This window comes from Haplochromis burtoni, unplaced genomic scaffold (assembly GCF_018398535.1).
Source record: "Haplochromis burtoni strain Fernald_Lab_line unplaced genomic scaffold, NCSU_Asbu1 Contig_58, whole genome shotgun sequence".
NCBI classification, from domain to species: Eukaryota; Metazoa; Chordata; class Actinopteri; order Cichliformes; family Cichlidae; genus Haplochromis; species Haplochromis burtoni.
This window is the reverse complement of record NW_024582419.1, coordinates 2,461,120-2,479,145: the sequence shown is the minus strand read 5'-3', so window position 1 is coordinate 2,479,145 and position 18,026 is coordinate 2,461,120. Positions and strand designations below refer to the sequence as shown.

Genomic DNA, 18,026 nt, shown 5'->3' with positions numbered 1-18,026 from the left:
GTAAGCATGTCTCTGCAGCGATTACAGTGGGATTATAGTAACCGGGGCAGTGAGGGACACAAAGAATTATGGCATTGTAATCACAAAGTCTCTTCTGGAGGATGATGGACAGCGAGGGGAAGTCTTCAAATGAAGCTTTAAATCAATGTCCGTGAGATTATAAATTCTAGGAACATATTTGTTCTTTTTAAAAAAAGACAGAGTTTATCACAATCTTAATCATGTCTACTGCAACTGATGACGTGAATAAAGATAAGCCGTGTGGAATTTGGACCATCAACCTCACCCTGAGAATGTCTCCCCGTTAGGAAAATATATTATTTCTTATCAACAATTAATCATTATGTTGCATAATTTATTGTTACAGCACAAATTTGGAGGCAAATGAGTGCGACGGCCGGCTTTTCTCAGTGGGTTTTTCGTCCGCGAGGCTTCGTCACAGCTTATTTCACAGGAGTAAGAATCCCACGTGGAGTGTATCTGAAACATTTCTCTGAAATCGGAAACCACAGTCATATTCAGAAATTCACACATCTAAGACTTGTGTAGTACCGTAGGTTAACACAAAATTATGAAATGCAACAAAATCTTGTGTGGACACTGGAAACAGAAAAAAAAGGGAGAGAGAAAATGTAGAGCAAGTAGTGGTTTGTGTGACTGGCAGTTTCCGGTCAACTTTTTCTGGACTTGTCATTAAACAAGCTTCCTCTGGGCGTAGGGATACACAGAAGAGTCCAGTCTGGCTATAGGTTTTCTCCAGGTTGATACTGTGGCTCTGTGGCGGTGAAATAGTCCTCCAGGAAGGACTGCAGGTACTCGAAGGTTGGCCTCTCGTCGGGCTCCTTCTTCCAGCACAGCTTCATCATCTCATGAAGGGACTCGGGACAACCCTGCGGGCAGGGCATGCGGTAGCCTCTCTCCACCTGCTCCAACACCTCCCGGTTCACCATACCTGAGGTGGAGATGGAGTGGAGACAGAGAGGGCTGTAAGAGCTTTTGTTCAAGCCTTTTTTTTCCAAATGGAAAAAGAAGAGATAAGAGGGCTCAGGAGGCTGCATGTTCCACAGAAAATCCAGAGTGCATCATTAAAATCACAGCCACCATCAACAGAAAGGATTGAAAGCCTAGCAAATCCCCTCCCTGCTGAATATCAATCTACAGCAGCAAGTTGTGATTAAAAAAAAACTATTTGAGTGTCACAATATAATGGTGCTGATGATATCCATGCTGCATGTAAAATAAATAAATAAATTAAGTAGTAATAGGCAAATCATATATCTGTACTGCAGGTGGACCCCAATAATATAAGAAATTCAGCTTGAAATTCTTCACTTGCATTTTAATATTAATTGATTTATTTATGTTAAAAGTCAATTAAAACTAAGCACCTTCTGTTACCACTTTGTGATATTACTCTTTACGCTGACCTAAATTTACTGCTCTTGTATTGACGCATTGGATCCCAGTGGCAGGAGGCCTTAACACTTTGCACATGACTGGGTAGCATTAGTAATTTATAGCCAACAGTCCATGTGGTTTATGTTTTTAAATAAACATTTTAAGGAAACATATCACTCACTCTTTTATATTTTGATTTCAAGACAAGATTTGGGATTGCTTAGGCTCCATGGGAGTTTGTCCTATAGACTTGTGAACTGATTTGCCTATCATAAAAGTGTATTTAAAACAGAATAGATAAAGAATATTGTGACAGACCTGCCAATCATGTAATCATTTAGCACCTTTAAACTGAGAAAAATCAGTCACAAATTTCCATCCCTAATTTTTCAATCCCAACATTACTGAAGCTGCACATTTGCTCAAATTAAAAGGCTTCATATAATTCATTTGAAATGAAATACAATCTTTTTGTTTGATTTATTACTAAAGACACCAACCTGTTAGTTAAGCTTAGCTTATAGACGTTGTCCAAAAGTAATAAACTAACTAACCCTAACACTTGGAAGGATCCTAATTTTATATATTTTTTCTAACACCGAGCCGGGTCTGAGTCTTTCTCAATGACAACAAACAGGTTACTGATTGTTTTATAGTCTAAACTGTTTATTAATCCATGTCATGTACAGATTGCTTGAGAGTTGTCCGCCCTTTTAAACGTGATACAGCAGTCGGGCAGTGGATGACTTGGGCCTTATTTACTTGATCCTACATGCTCACCAAGGGTGTAACACATCCACAATGGCAGACAAATGAACATCAAATGGTTAGTAAATGTGTGTTTGCAAAAACCTCAACAGAATATATTGTTAAATTTGAGAATTGTTCCTGTGAGGTAAGAATATGGCTACCTTAAGCTGCTACCATACCTGCAATTTCAAACATATAATTGCAAATGTATAAAATCCAGTGGTGTTTGTTCACAGAGCCCAGTGAGCTGTTTCCCCAGGTTTACCATAAATATGTGTCTATTTCTCAAAATGTCAACTTACTTCTATAATCAATTATCAGATTCTCTTCAGCCACACACCTCTAATATTAGTTTCAAGGCTACATCACATATAAACCTGATCTGTGTGAAGGTAGCACAGAAGGCTACGGGCACTGCTCCCTGGGGCAGAATCGGTCTGGCAGATGGTTATAAACAAGAGTTGTGTTCAATCTCCTGATCGTCCCCCACCAGATGGTCTCATCTAATCTCAAATGTGCCACAGAGTCTGTGTATGTGTGTGTGTAAGGCTATCTGTGTGTGCATGCGTGTACATGTCAATACTCCCCCTACAGAGCCATAAACAACCAGCGCAGACAATGTCAGACAGCTTCACTTCATCCTCTGATATTAACAAGCACACCAGCTCAACGTCTGCTGACAGACTGCAGGCTGATCGCTCTGGTCATTAATCACTGCGCTCTGTTGGTGCACTACACCTTTTATTCACACCAGGTATGTGTATATCTGTGTGCTAGTGTTGACCCTGTCACTTACCTGGATAGGGCACTCTGCCTTTGGTGACAAGCTCAGTGAGCAGGATGCCAAAGGACCAGACGTCTGACTTGATGGTGAAACGGCCGTACAGCGCAGCTTCTGGGGCCGTCCATTTAATAGGGAATTTGGCTCCTGCGTGTGATGGAGGAGACAGGAGAGAGGGTTAGGTGAAGTGCTGCCACTAGAGGGCATATGGGCTAATTTCTGTCTTCGTTTCCAGGAAGTCACAGGAAGGTCAGTTAACCATAGTTATATAATTTGGAGCACATTATATTTTCCTACTCAGTCATACAGATTTTTTAAATAGACCTCAGAGAAAACAGGTTTAAGGGGTAACAACGAATATAAACAATACAATAAAGAACGCTGCATTTGAATAATTTAAAAAAAGCTATCTAAAGTATTAAAAGTATTTATTAATATATATTTCAAAAAGCAGTTTCATTTGAACTACTCTCTACCTGAGAAACTGTCCTCATGGAAATAGTGTCATGTGCACCACAAACAAAAGTTCATTGATCTCTGCCACAGTCACGAACTCATATACAGACTGTACATAAAAGATGGACACAGACATGGTAGCATCATCTAGCGTAGCAAAGTCTCAACGTGATGTTTCCCTGTCACCATCACAGTGTTTTAAAACACATGGATGTGACAGAGAAACAAAAACAAACACTGCCCTCTTATGTGTTATTAAGAACAGTATGCTCTATTGTTTATTTCGCTGTAAACAAGACTATAATTTACCAAATGAATGTAATGTTGTATTAAAGTGTCTTAAAAGTAGCTGTTAACAGAATAAACCCATCTGAAAAGTGTTTACTGAGGTCATAGAGAACCCAGCGCAGTTTCTCCAGGCACGGGAGTTACATCTTTTATATACAGTCTATGAGATTAAGTGAATTTTTTACAGCCACCAAGTTTTCAGATCTTTGACCAAGCAGATGCTCACAGGTATCTTTTTAGTCTTCTGTCCCAGGTATTTAGTTTTTCTGCTCCTAAGCAGGCTATCAACTGTGCCCCACTTCCCTCAGCTAATATGCTGCTAATGCAACATTTTTAGCATATTTTTGAGGACTGTGTGTTTATAAGATTATTTTTTCATCCATCTCATGATATATCGATTAGCTTCAGCTCTACTTTAGTGATAAATTACTAAATCTCAAACTAAAAATGTGAGCATATTTAGTATTTAACTCCTTTCTTTCTTTATAGCATCACTGGCAACTGTCTCTTGTTTCTACGCCACTGGTCTTCAGACTGTAATTAAATTTGTAGAGCAGTACTGTTCCCTAAGTTTCACAGGTGCTTCTAAAACAAGCTTCAGAAGGAAACTGCAGTCTTCAGCCTTCACTGGAAGCATCTAAAGCTTGCTCCACTTTCTCATGAGGGTAAGGCACTGCTTGCGAAGCAGAAATAGCAGAGATAAATTCTTCCAACATGTGAAAAGGAAAGCTAATAAGAGATCAAAAGAAGCATCTGGTTTTTCTTATGTTAGCCTAATTCATCATGAGGTGAGACAACCGGGAGTCGTCATAGCTGTGAGGTCACTGCTCTCTCTGTTTCTGCCCTGACACCTCATTCACCTGTGACTCACACAGCCTGTGTTTAAGTGTGCGTGTACCCACCTTGCCTCGCCGTGTACTCGTTGTCCTCTATCAGCCTGGCCAAACCGAAGTCGGCAATCTTACACACCAGGTTCTCGCCCACGAGGATGTTGGCGGCACGCAGGTCCCTGTGAATGTAGTTCATCCTCTCGATGAAAGCCATGCCATCAGCGATCTTTAAAATAAACACACAAAAACAGAAACCCAAAATGGTTAGACAGCATCTCACGTTCGCCACTTCAGCTAATAATTTTCAGCTTCTCGTACTTTCCATCACCTCTTCATGTCTGATTGATTTTCAAAGAGTAAGAATAAAAGCAAAGTGTGCCAAATCTGGGAGAGGAGGACTTGTTTACCTGAGGCTGTGATTCTTCTTCTTCTTTCTTCTTTTTTTTTTTTAAATGTCAGAAGCTTAAAATAGAGCTCTATACTTGGCAGTGCACTGAGGTGAATTCTGCACTAGTGGAGAAAAAAAAGATACAGGTACTGGTCTCACCTTTGCAGCCATGTCCACCAGCATGACAAGATTCAAATGTCTGCCATCTCCTTCTTTGAGGAAGTCCAGCAGGCTTCCTATTAAAAGCAAGTGTGAGAAGTCATAATGGATGTGAGGGAGCTGCATAACGACATACTGCTACAGAGTGCGGAATAATAGCTTAAAGTGAATAATGCATTAAGTTGGACAGTAATTAATTTTGCGATTCACAGTGTTAGCTGATCCATGTTTCTTGTTTGGAGTTAAAGTATGGAAAGGTCAGTGTCAGTGTCTTTGTGAAATCACTGCACCCGAGTGCATCAAAGACTGCAGACACGTAGGCATGCATCTGTCACCGAGTAACCTCAGAAAATTTTTTTCTATGAAAACCTGCTGCAGCTTTCAATTACCCATTCCACTTTCCCGCATCAGGGACCCACCAGGGACCCTGAGGGACTTTCAATTTTTAAAGCATATTAATTAAAAAGCCTATAAAATTTACATTTTTCCTTCAAGGAAATCACCATGTGTAAATTAAAGAGGAAAAAAAGCAAGGGCATGTGATCCACCTGAAAAATCTAGAGGCTCACACCTGATGTTGCTTTTCCTTCTCTCTAAAAATAGACCTCAGGAGTGTCGTGTAACAGGAAAACAGCTGAGTACTGTTATTCTCCAGGGATTGGCGGTACCTTTGGACATGTACTCTGTGACAATATAGATGGGTTCCTCAGACACCACTGCATACAGAGGCACCAGCTTGTCATGCCTGAGCTTCTTCATAATCTGAGCCTCTTGGAGGAAGGCCTCAGGCGACATGGTCCCCGGCTTCAGCGTCTTTATGGCTACCTTAGTTGTACCATTCCACGTGCCTGCGGAGATGGAGATGCGGGGGAGAGAAAAGCCCACAGGCAACAGGGGTAATCAGTGTTGTTAATGGGCTGGGAGCGAGACAATATCATTAATTAGGTCTTGTAATTGCTCAGACATGTGCTGTCATGCATGCGATTCTCGCAAAATATCCCTGGGATGAGCGGATACGGGCTCACGGCAAACAAATCCAGCTCGCTCTCTCCTCCTGAGAGATACGATCTCTAGAGATAAAGATGATATAACAAAAAGAGGAAGCAACTGAAGGAAGTGGATAAGTCCCCAGCTCTGACAGAGACAATAAACATAGATGGACAATGACATTTTCTATATAAACTGGGGCTTATTCTGTATTTCCCAATGTACATAAATATAGATAATTACTAAACAACATGTGGCTGCTTTGGCCTTACCCATCCAAACCTCTCCAAAGCAGCCCTGGCCCAGTTTGAGCTCCAGCTGCAGTGACTCCCGGGGAATCTCCCAGGCATCTTTAGCAAGGCCCTGGGTCTGAGGCTTGACTGTGGGGCAAACTGTGGTCAGCTTGTGGCAGAGCCCGTCAGCATGCTCTGTGACAGAGACACCGAGAGAAATCAAAATGACACATTACACCCAGCAGTGCCACACACCAATACACACAAGTCTTTTAACCAGCAGGATTCAGTGTCGTAAAGTTTCATCCATCATTCGTTCCATTTGATGTGGATGACTTTAGATGCACTCATCCCAGCTGCGATGAAATATAAATGAGATGAAGTGGCTTTTTAACACACCAGAGCGCTCTCGAGAGCCAAGCTGAAATGGAGTGGGATCACAGAGACTTAACCTCAGCTCTCTTCGGGCTAAGGAGGAGGTGTGAGTTTCAAAATTATAACAGCACCATCAATTGTTATTAAAATTAAAGGCCATTCATCTCCTGTGGTAACCCTAAAGGAAGCACGGCAAACTGCGTGGCACAGAGCAGCAGCTGTGAGTAAGAGTAATTTTCAGGATAATTCCTCGAGGTATGAAGAACGACTGTGATGAATAATGAATGAGATGACACAGAAAAAGCGAGTGAGCAGGGAGTGCTGCCTGTGTACATACCTGTATAATGTTTCACAAGCTTCTGTAATGTGTCAAATTGTGCTCTGGTAGTGATGTAGTACCCCCCATTATCAAGCTTGCGGATTTTGTAGTGTTTCACATTATCTCCTTTGGATTCGTCCCAGTCCCGTATGGAAAGAGAATAAGCACCTGGAGGACATACAGGAAGTGGTTTTCATTTTTTAAGCACAACTGTGAGTGATTTGGCTTTGTTGTGGTTAAAAAACATGGCTTCCAAACTAGGATAAAGCTCTGGTTTCCTCAGACTTTTTTTTTCCTTTTTTACAGCTGTGAATTTATGTTTTTCTTACAAAGTTGTTATTCTTAGCACAAAAAAGTATCCTCCACTGCTTTGGAGACTTATGTTTCTTCCATCAGTTTCTGATGCTAAATACATCAATACCACAACAGCCTGAACACTGAAGTCAAACACAGGGCAATTATTTTTTACAGAGAGTTCTTACCATTGCTGGCTGCTTCATTCTTTTAAAGCAGCTGCATGCTGTTATTAGTCTTCCTCATGGCTTTATGCAGATCCAATTGTGCAACTGTTGTAGGTTTTGTTCTCTTTACTATTTTAACAGTACCAGGATCTATGCATCCGTACGCGCTACAGGGTGCTGCAGAAAATGATTGCTGCCCCCACCCTTCTCACACACAGGCTAAGAGAAAGCTCACTCATCTAGACGAGGAACAGCAAATATGAATCATACTTTAATCTTATTGCAAATTAGAGTTGGTGAGAAGAATTTTTTTAAAGATTTAGCTGTGACACAAGCAGTGTTAAACTTGTGCATCCATTAATGTGACAGCATGAATTCAAATGTACTATAGTCAAAGTCATCAGTAAGTGACCTCCGTTGCAATTCCCAAGCATGCCATGAACTGAAAACTGCTATAACACCTGCATCACTGTCCACAGTGAAGCCAGTTTTACATTGCCCCTGACCAAAATCAGCACATTCGTGCATGACTGAAATGTACACCTGCGCACAGGGACAAACCAAATGCCTTTGGAAGAAAAATCTTACAGTCAGACGAGACAAAGAATTAGCTATTTGACAACAATAACTAGAGGTATCTTTGGAGGGGTAAAGGTAAGGCTTTCAGATCTAAGAACACTGACAGCTGTGTTCTTAGACTATCTCAAAACCCCAACTTCACTCCAAACAATAATTTATGGACTATATTTTAAAGCCGGGTCTGTGCCAGCAAATCAACCAATTTAAATAAAGAGTGGTCAAATATCCAACCAGGTTTATACAAGGATACTAAAGGCATCTGGCTGAGGTACTACTAAGGGGCTTTTGGGGTCAGTAGAGGCCATGGTAGCAACCTAAATGTTGAAGCTTTAAAATGCTAAAATCAACAGGTAACATTGATAGAGATACGTCCATCTTTTTTTAAAGACTCACTAATACTAACACTAACAACTATAACAGTCTCGTTGTATCATGTCATTATAGTTGACCTACTCACCTTCCACCCAGAATCTGAAAGTGGAGTGATTTAATGTGGTGAATGTATTTCATATAAGCACTTTTTTTTAGCATTGCAAAATTATTACTTATGTCGTTGTTTATATTTGCCACGAAGTCATGAAAGTGCTTAGTTGCATGATCCATGCAGCAACAGGATTTTCAGCCTGGACCACTTTAGTCAAAAGAACATTTCTATTTCCATTTGCAGTAGTTTATATTTGGCGATAAGTATCTGTCTTGGGTCTTCCCTGCTTTTCCCCACTTACATGTGGAAAGCTGAAGGTGGGGGAAAAAGCAGCAAGAAGCAAAACCCCAGCACGACAGAGATCAATGACAATAGAAATAACAATGAACCTGAAATGATACATCTGCAGTGACCATGCTAGATTGTAATCCATGCACGCCCGGAAACGACTCCTCCCACTTTGCTGAATATAATCACCTTTAGTAGTTTCACTTTCTCGCACCAAGAAAGTTCCTCGATGATTCCCTGGATTCAGCAGCAACCTCTCAGCATCTTTGCGTCCCATTTTACCAAAGTACCACCTGCAAAGAAAGAGCATTTGAATAAAATGCTCAGACGTGACTAAGGACTTGAATGGTTAAAAACACAAAAAACAAAAAAGCAGGAACGCATTTAATGCATTCCCTTCTTTTGAATGTCACAATCACATCATAAAGCCTTTTAAAGGCTGTTAATGTTGGATAGCGTGCTTTGTGCAATATGAGGTCATAGCTTCTTGGTGCAGCTGTCATAGCTGGAGTAATGAGGTTATAAGAAGCAGCAACAAGGTCTTACTCTTCAGCCTGGATGGAGTCAGCAGGAGCCACATAATTACTTGGGATGTAGCCTTTCTTCCCTGTGTTGATGGAGCGAGCCTCCCACCAGTCTCCTTCTCTGCAGTGTGACAGCGACACAGGAGATGAGATAAATGACTTGTTCAGTTAATACTCAACCAAAGACTGATTATCAAATAATAGTGTCACTGATACCTGGAACGGAAAAAAACTGTAAATGATGGCTTATAATTTTTGGGTAAGCCCTGTGGAAATACTTCGAAATTCTTTTCAATCTTGTTTGCACTTGTAAACCTCATTATTTGATTCAAAATCAGTCTTTAAAATGTGTTTAACACTAAATGCTAACATCTAAATGGGACTGAATGAGACTAATCTATTTTACATTACAATAATATAACCCGGGGCAACATTTCTGCCAGAGCAGACGTGCACAGTTCCCAGTAGAAAGCTGGCATTAGGAGACAAGTGGCAATCTAAGTCATTCATTGAGGCCGACACACGGCGAACAGGTGCAGCTGTGCATTGCTGCGACAAAGAAAGGCATCTGGTAATCGCAGCAGTACTCACGAGGAAGCATTTTCATACAGGCGCTTCATAAACTGAGAGAGAAACTGGAGCGATTCTTACGTATTGTTGATGATCTGGAAACGATCTCCTTTTTTAAAGGTGAGGTCATCTGACGTTCTGGCTTCGTAGTCGTACAAGGCCACAAAGAATGTAACGCCACCTAACAACATAAAAAGAGACAAAGAACTGAAAAGAATAACATCACAGCGATGCGACAATGTTTGTGTCTTAACAGCATGGAAATATGACTGAGAATAGATGTTGTCAAGACAGTGAAATTTACACACATGGTAAACAACTCCCACCGTATAAAACTGGTTTTATTTGATAGTGTTGCTTTCCATGTAATAATAAAGTTTATTAGTATATCACATTTGAGAACACAGGTGCTCTATCTTTCCATGCAATATTTTGCCTACTGTGTAGCCATATGCCCAGACATGATATTCATATACCTACCACTGACAACAATGCTGTCAACAGTAATTCTATTATCACCTGCAGAAAGCAAATACCTTGGCAGTGCCACCTTTATCCCCCTCTGAGAGCAGATAATCCATCATGGAGAAGGATTACAACCTAAATCCCACCTAAACAGGAGGGCTCTCAGGATCGCTGTAAGCTGTGTGATCAGAGCCGATAGTTGTTATCGCCAACAACTTCAAATAACATCGACCGGCATTAGCTGTGACACCGTAAAGCCAGATCAGCATGCTGACCAGGCTAAGCCTAATATTAATAATGTTTGCATGTTTTATCCCATTTATGTTTTACTGTAATACAAATTATGTTTACTTTGCATTTCTGCTCCTGACCGTCTCAGCATATGTGATGGGAATTTTCTATTTCATAAAGCTCTTTCAGTTTATGTCACTGTAACATTCAAATCAATATTCAGGACATCGAACTTGGGCCAGCGATGTGACAGTTAAAAGTGGACTGCATTAGTACAAAACAAAGAGGACGTAATGTTGATGAAATAAAACTAAAGCCTGATTTAAGGCAGATTTATGATCCCATGTTGGTGTCTGTTTGCTTAACTCTTCAGTTACACAGTCAAGGATTATGAGACGCATCTGTTCTCCATTTATGAGAATATACATATACATATATCTATATACATGTCAAAAGCTGATTGATTGAAAGTGGACTGAACTGAAAACATCAGGATTTCTATCTTCTCTTCTGCAGGGAATAAGCAGAAGGACCAACATCAACATAGGCAAGAGCCACTACAGACAGTATAAAACATGGAAACTGGTTCTGAATTGGAAAAATTGAGTCAATGCAGGAATTACTTAAAACTGCACTCTATCTGAAGATCACTAGATGGTGACAGGCCATAAAAAGACTTCCAGTCCTATTGAGGTTTGCAGACACGTGACTGCTAACCACATGACATTAACTTGTCCACCATTTTGGACACATAGCAATCATGGTGACAATGTAGGATCAAGTGAATAAGTGCAACACAAACTGTAAACGTGGATCATTTTGCTTCAAAGTAAAGCTTGCACCTTTTGAAATACGCTAGCTTTAGTGTTGAGGCACAACTTTTATTTTTAAGGTTAATTTTCTTCATTTTTGGTTTGTGGTGCACTTTTTTGAGTTTTTCTAACACTCGGCTAGTAGTTAGCGAGCATTTGCAGAGAAATGCGATCACCAAAATGTGCTTCTATACCAATAAATATTTCCCTAGCAACCGGGTCTAATACAGTGGACACATTTTGATGTGCGCATGACATCAAATGAATGTCTGCAGTTGGTGTTAGACAGAAGCAACATGTAGACATCTGTCTGCAAAGCTCTCCATAGGATGTACATGTTGAGCTTTAAATAATAAAGATTTAAGTAAACAGTGGTTTCATTTTGCATGAACACCATTATCAGTGCAGTATTGACATCACGCAGTAAAACTCTACTCACTGGGGACGGAACCAGAGAATGAGTTGGACACAGGACCGGAGAAAGAAGATGACGTTCCTCCAAAGGGAGTAATGGCAGATGAAGAGCCACCAAACGGCGTGAGGGTGTGGTTGAAATTTACTGCCCCCGAGCCAGAGGAAGATGAGGGAATTTGACTCTGCTGCAGCTGGGTGGGTTCTGGTCCGTAGTGACCGACGTGAGGCGTGGTGGCGGTATTGGTGTCAGATGCCTGGGAGTTCTCTGGCTGATACTTCATCGTCTGGCCTTTGTCCTCTTTGCTCTTTATGCACCCCATCTTCTCACCCTTGAGAAAGAACACACAACAAGAAGATATTATTTCAGTGTAAACAGAGGAGGAGGATGAGACAGTATAGATGGAGGGGCTGAGGGGCATATAGGATTACTGACTACAACATAAGGTCTGCAGGAACTGGAACAAGCATTATGAAATAAAAATGTATTGACCTGATATGATTATGTGAATCATTTTATTGTTGTTAAAACCTCTAAGACTATAAGCCATGTGGTAACTGGGACATATGGATAAATGTAAAATCCGATTTGAATCACTCAAACAAGGCCATGTAGATAAAACTGTGCAGTTCTGTCGTTTTCACTATTACCATCTATTACTTGACGCTCCTGTTCCATCAAGAGACTCTGTAAACAAATAACAGATTTTAAATCTACTCCACATTATATAGGGAAATGCATATTTCTTTGGAGTATCTACATTTATGCCTTGCTGCAATTCAGACAAGTCTGTATGGGGCCCTCCATCCATGGATGGTTACCAAATGGGTTCAACATGCCAAAGATCCAGAGGCCCAAAGTGTCACAGTCCATTTCTATGAAGTGACAGTTCATGCCTTTTATTAAATATCAATCAAATTACAGCAAAGAGTAGCAGAAGTATCATAAGACACAAAATGACCACATAAGACCTCAGGCATCCTAATCGGGTGCCCGAACCACCTGATATTTTTCGTTTTGATGTGGAGTAAAGTCTCTACTCTACTCTGAGTCCCCAATCAACCCTTGGTGGAAACTCATTTCTGCCCCGTGTATCTGCAATCTCACTTTTTGATTATTTGAGGTTAAGAATGTAGACTGACATATCATAGCTTCTGAACCAAACCCCAAGATATTTGTGGCAACAACTTGTCCCTGACTTGCAGTGGGCACTTATATCTTTTCTGGCCAAGAAACATGGCCTTAGACTTGGAGGTGCTGATTTCCATTCCTTGGCTATGAACTACTCCAGAGCAAGTTGGAGGTCACCACCTGATGAAGCCAACAGAACCACATCATGCGCAAAAAGCTGAGATGTGACCTTGAGGCCAGATAGGGAAAGTGGAAATCTTCTGCTACTTGGCTATGTCACAGATTATGTTCATAAAAGCTACGTACAGATAAAGGCAGCTTTGTTGGAGGCCCAATAGCCACTATAAAGAAAATTAAAGAAACCATAAAGAGACATCGTCGGATAATCACAAAACAGACGTAAAAATTAAAAGAATAAAATGACTGCAAAGAGAAAAAGCAACCAACAAATACTTACAGCGACACAGAAAACAGCATAAACTGACCAGAAACAAAATGCAACAAAACCACTAAGAAACACTCAAAGTCACACAATCATATTACAAAGTGATACAAAATGACAGCAAAAGGAAATTACTACAAATTTGATTATAAATGAGCGACACAATAATCGGTGTCGGGCAAAACTGTGAGTCATTTTTGTGTCCGAGCCTGAGATTCCTGGATTTTGTGTCTTTGTCCGGGCATCTTAGTCCTCTGCTTTTTACACGTCTCTGCCAAGTCGTCTACCATTTCACAATCTATCAATGCCTCAGCCTGACCACGCTGGAAGATTTAAAGCATTGATGTGTCTCTATCGGCGTGGTTGTCATTCCTCTTCCTAACATAATTTGGATGGAGTCACACTGAGGCATTCTTTTGTGGAGTGAAGGCCTGGAAAATGTGGAGACAATCAGATACGCTCGTAAAGAAGTCTGAGCGCTGGGAGATCAGAACGGTTTCATTTGCCAAGAACAACGGCTGAACGCAGAGTAGGAGCTGGTTTACTGACACTCCAAGACAGTAAAACAAAAGAGGTAAAAGATTTTTTATAAAGAGCTGATATGTTCAGCGTGGAAGTAGACTAAACACAGCGCTACTGAGCAATACGGCGGCACAGTTGGTTACAGCAGCGCACTGAATTACAGGGCAGTGATCGTACAATCATCAGTGAAAGAGGATCTACTGGTGCAGTAATACATCTCTCTTTGATTTTGTAACAGTGGCCTTGATGTTGGGAGGTGGGAGGGATTTGTCCTCATCGTAGAGGGAGGTTCATAATCAAGAGTTCATCGAGTTCTTCAGCTAAACTGCCAAAGAAATCAACAAAACGGGGACAAACCGCAGAAACCTTCCAAAGATTCAGAACACTTTGCTTAAATAAAACTGTGCAAATTGCAGGTTGCAAGTCATGCTGGGTACTGGTCGTCTTCCACAAAACATTTTTTATGGGTGGTCAGTTAGTGGAGTTGTGTCAGAAAGACGGATTTCTTAAAAACGGCTTCAAATGAATATGTCGGTAAATCTGATCTCAGATTTTAGATCTGCAGCTGACATGCTGAGAATGTTGGCATGGAAAAAAAAACACTTTTCTGAACCAAACTTTCCTTTAACCTCGAGACAAAACCAGTGTCACGGAAAGCAGAGGGCTTTGCTCAGTGGTCGACTCGGGTGGCCTTGTATTTCACATTTAGACAGATGGGTGCCTGGCCCGCCCGGTCAGCAGTGAAGCTATCACACCGTAAAACACTGGCCGGCATCCCGGGAATATTTGCACTTTAGAAATGTTTTTCCTTCCAAAAATAAGGCCTCAGTCATTTCATAAAAGTGATGTCAGTCTCCCAAAATTATCATAAATACTGAAGTTAAGAGATTTAAAAATAAAGTATGTCTCTTTTATTTTTATACTATACCAGAATGCTGTTAAATAATTACACATCACAGTTTTTTTGGTCAGTGTAGTAATGTAGTGAGATAATGGATTAATAACTTATTTGTTAAGATGATTTCTTTTCTGCTTTGGAAAAATCAATCTTGTAGAAGGAAAGAGGAACCAAGAATCGGCCATAAACGCGATGCCTTCAGTTCACATGTGATCTTTGTTTAACATTTTCACCATCCCTCTGATAAAGCTACAAAAAATGCTCCTAAAAGTGATTTTAAAAAATCAGTGTGTTCAAAGTTTAGTCTTTTTAATCAATGCTACAAGACTTATTTTTAGCATTGAAGGGTTTCAGTGCTGGTCTGACAGCTGTTGAATTTGTCTTGAATTTGTCAGATATCTGATCAGATGTAGTCAGAGAGATCAAAGCATCCACCCAGCAACTGAAAGACAAATTCAACAGCTGTCAGATGTCTCACAGATGCTGTTTACGCCACAGTTCATGCGTGAAAGTGGTCACAGCTTTTGTATTTGGGCTTTGATGATAAACTGGATATTTTAAACTACATTGTTGCACACACGTATGATATATGATATGATATTCTCATATGATAATATCATATAATTGTTCTTTTTGTAGGATTTTACACAATATTGGGGAAAAAAACCTACACCTTCCTGAACCTGGATTTTGAGTGAAATTAATTTGTCAAAAATGAGACAAAACTCACAATAAACAAAGTCAAAAATTAGTTTTTTCAATATAGCATATTCATTTCATTTTCTTTTTTATTAATATAGCACAAATACTGACTCAAATCCGGCATTGTGGCAGCCAAGTTTGGTAAGTATGCACTTTCTTGTTTTTTGTTAAGGGTTAGGAAACATTAGCATGCTTTAACAATAAACTAAGATACCAAACATAGAAAATATTTCTTGCAAAATACCAACATGGACTATTTGGTTAGCAATTAGATTAAATCACAGTGTTTGATAAGCATGGCTTCACAGTGCTTTAGTCTTCATAAAAAGAAAGATACTGAGTTCATTAGGTAATTGTTAAAGTTAGCATGCTGTTTGCTTTTCGATACAATGATCAATAAGCTGATCAAAAATGAAAAGTGTTAACAATAATCCTAAATTTGATTTATGCTGTTAAAAGTTTAACAACAAAGCTATCAGCCTGTTGACAGTACATTTAAGGTTCTGTACTTTAAGCTAGCAAGTTAAATTCACTGAAATTCCCATCGGATACTGAAAGGAGTTTATCTGTCAGCACACACTCACTTCCTCATCCTATTTGTATTAATACAGAAGCAATAACTATGATATATGGTGTTAACTGAAGGCTGGGCTATAACTGCAGTGGAGCATACTAAACAGATAGATTCCTATCTCAGTGTCACAATATCCTTCCAAAACCCCAATGATAAAAACTCAGATACGATTCCTGTTACTGGTTGTGTGAAGAAAGAAATGTTATGAAATGTAGGGTACAGGGAGAGTTTTGCTGAATGCTTGTGCTGAATGAGGAGGGGGCCAAACGGGCTCATAGCCAGCTTTACCAGCTTAAATTACTAGGAGGATTATGAGGATGGTGGATTTAACTTAAGAGGATAATAACAGAAAACAAAAAAAGAGGAGTGACCACCGGTGGCAGTAGCTGAAACACTGAAGACTTCTGACTCTACAGTCACTTTGGCCTATTAAATATTTGTTGCGTTCATGGGCTTCTCACATGAGCAGAATTATGAGGGCTATCAGCTGAAGAGGAGGCTCTTAAGGGCTCTTTGCTGTGACGATACAAAGACGACTGGCTCTGCCTGAAGCCTCTAAATCAGCTCAGTTAGCTCTCTGTCAGTCTGCCAGTCATCACATACTGACACCACAGGCTTTGTCTACACTGAAAATCGAGAGCTTTAGGAGAAAATATGGCACAAAAATAAAAGATGCAACAGCAACAATGTTAAGGCCAGTGAGCATGCATAGCTGTCATGAACCCCCCCCCCCCCCCCAAACCTCCACAATCACAAGAAAAATCACACTCTAACATCAAAATGCCTCACTCTCTTTTGCACTCAGCGCAACACAAGATCTGTAGCAGAATCATGAAGCCAAAAGGAAAATCTGCCTTGCTGCTAATTATAGTAACTTACTCTAATTGCGGACAACATCCCACTGCCCCCAGGATGCTAACATGACCTACAACAGCATGCAAACACGAGAAGACTCCCAGTAGCACCAGTCGGAGCCATAAAGGAACAATGAGAGAGGAAGGTGAAGGGTTTAAAAATAGGGAAGCTTACATGTCAGCACATGCACATATAAACCAAGGCCTCTTTTACTATCTGATTGGAAAGGTTTGGTGCTATTGTCTAAGAACTGCTATGTTCTGACAGACAGACAGAAGATCAGTAAGTAAGAAAGCTTGACATATCACTAGATGCGGGCGGATAGACCCAAATATCGACAGTATCGATACCAATGCTGGTACTGGATTGATACTAGTACGATAGGACTGATACTTTGTTTTTATCATCTGAGTTCAATATCTAGCTGACTGAATTGTGCTAAATAAGTGAGAAATAAAAAAAAATGCACCTCGAAAACACGTAAGAACCTTTTTGCGTTGACTTTCACATCTATTTTATTTACAGCATGTACACATTTAAACAACAGAAGCTGACCCAAAGTGCTTCAGAGACAGCCACGTTAACCTGGCTTTATTAGTAAAAAGTATCAGTGTCGGTATTGGTGTTGATATGGAATAAAAGCTTTTTCATTTGGTACAAAAATGCTCTGCTCAGATTAAAGATTGTCATTTTCCAGCCCAACAAACTGAGAAATTATCTATATATCACTTGTATATCACCAGCAGAAGCCTTTTCTGTAGCGTGAACGACAGAGAGGTGAAAAATACCTGCAACACAGAAACATAAATATGTTTTCCATCACTGCTGAGCTTCCTTCTGTTTCCACAGAGTCTCAAAAGACCCAAAGACTAGACACTATCTCTGTTTAATATTCCTCTTCCAGCGAGGTCAGATTGCCAAGTGAGCTACTGTGGCACAGACAGCTGACAGGGGATTCGGTGAGTTGCTCAAGGACACATCAACAAAGCTGATACTTGCCAAAACCTGCCTGCCTGCATGTGAGAGCTTCTCGGCGCTCCCTTAGACTGTCAAGTATTACAGGAAATACATAATAAACCAAAAAAACGACTATTTTTGGACATCTGAGGCAGCTCCAGATGTTCCCCCGAGGGACTGCATCCCTCCATAAACATCTGAGATTCAGCATTTAG

At 40.4% G+C, this 18,026-nt stretch overlaps 1 protein-coding gene across 1 annotated transcript in view; it reads right to left on the bottom strand.

Moving 5' to 3' along the window:
* Nucleotides 1-190: 190 nt before the first annotated feature.
* The window catches only part of LOC102299349 (tyrosine-protein kinase yes), a 30,466-nt gene continuing 12,630 nt past the window's right edge, over nucleotides 191-18,026 (bottom strand). Inside the window, exons 2-12 of the mRNA XM_005922493.3 lie at nucleotides 11,758-12,061; nucleotides 9,892-9,991; nucleotides 9,263-9,361; nucleotides 8,906-9,009; nucleotides 6,983-7,132; nucleotides 6,310-6,465; nucleotides 5,719-5,898; nucleotides 5,051-5,127; nucleotides 4,576-4,729; nucleotides 2,945-3,076; nucleotides 191-952 (exon numbers count right to left, since the gene is read on the bottom strand). Coding sequence (XP_005922555.1) covers nucleotides 744-952; nucleotides 2,945-3,076; nucleotides 4,576-4,729; nucleotides 5,051-5,127; nucleotides 5,719-5,898; nucleotides 6,310-6,465; nucleotides 6,983-7,132; nucleotides 8,906-9,009; nucleotides 9,263-9,361; nucleotides 9,892-9,991; nucleotides 11,758-12,052 — 1,656 coding nt within the window. The 5' untranslated portion in view covers nucleotides 12,053-12,061 and the 3' untranslated portion in view covers nucleotides 191-743. The remainder of the gene's footprint in view (nucleotides 953-2,944; nucleotides 3,077-4,575; nucleotides 4,730-5,050; nucleotides 5,128-5,718; nucleotides 5,899-6,309; nucleotides 6,466-6,982; nucleotides 7,133-8,905; nucleotides 9,010-9,262; nucleotides 9,362-9,891; nucleotides 9,992-11,757; nucleotides 12,062-18,026) is intronic.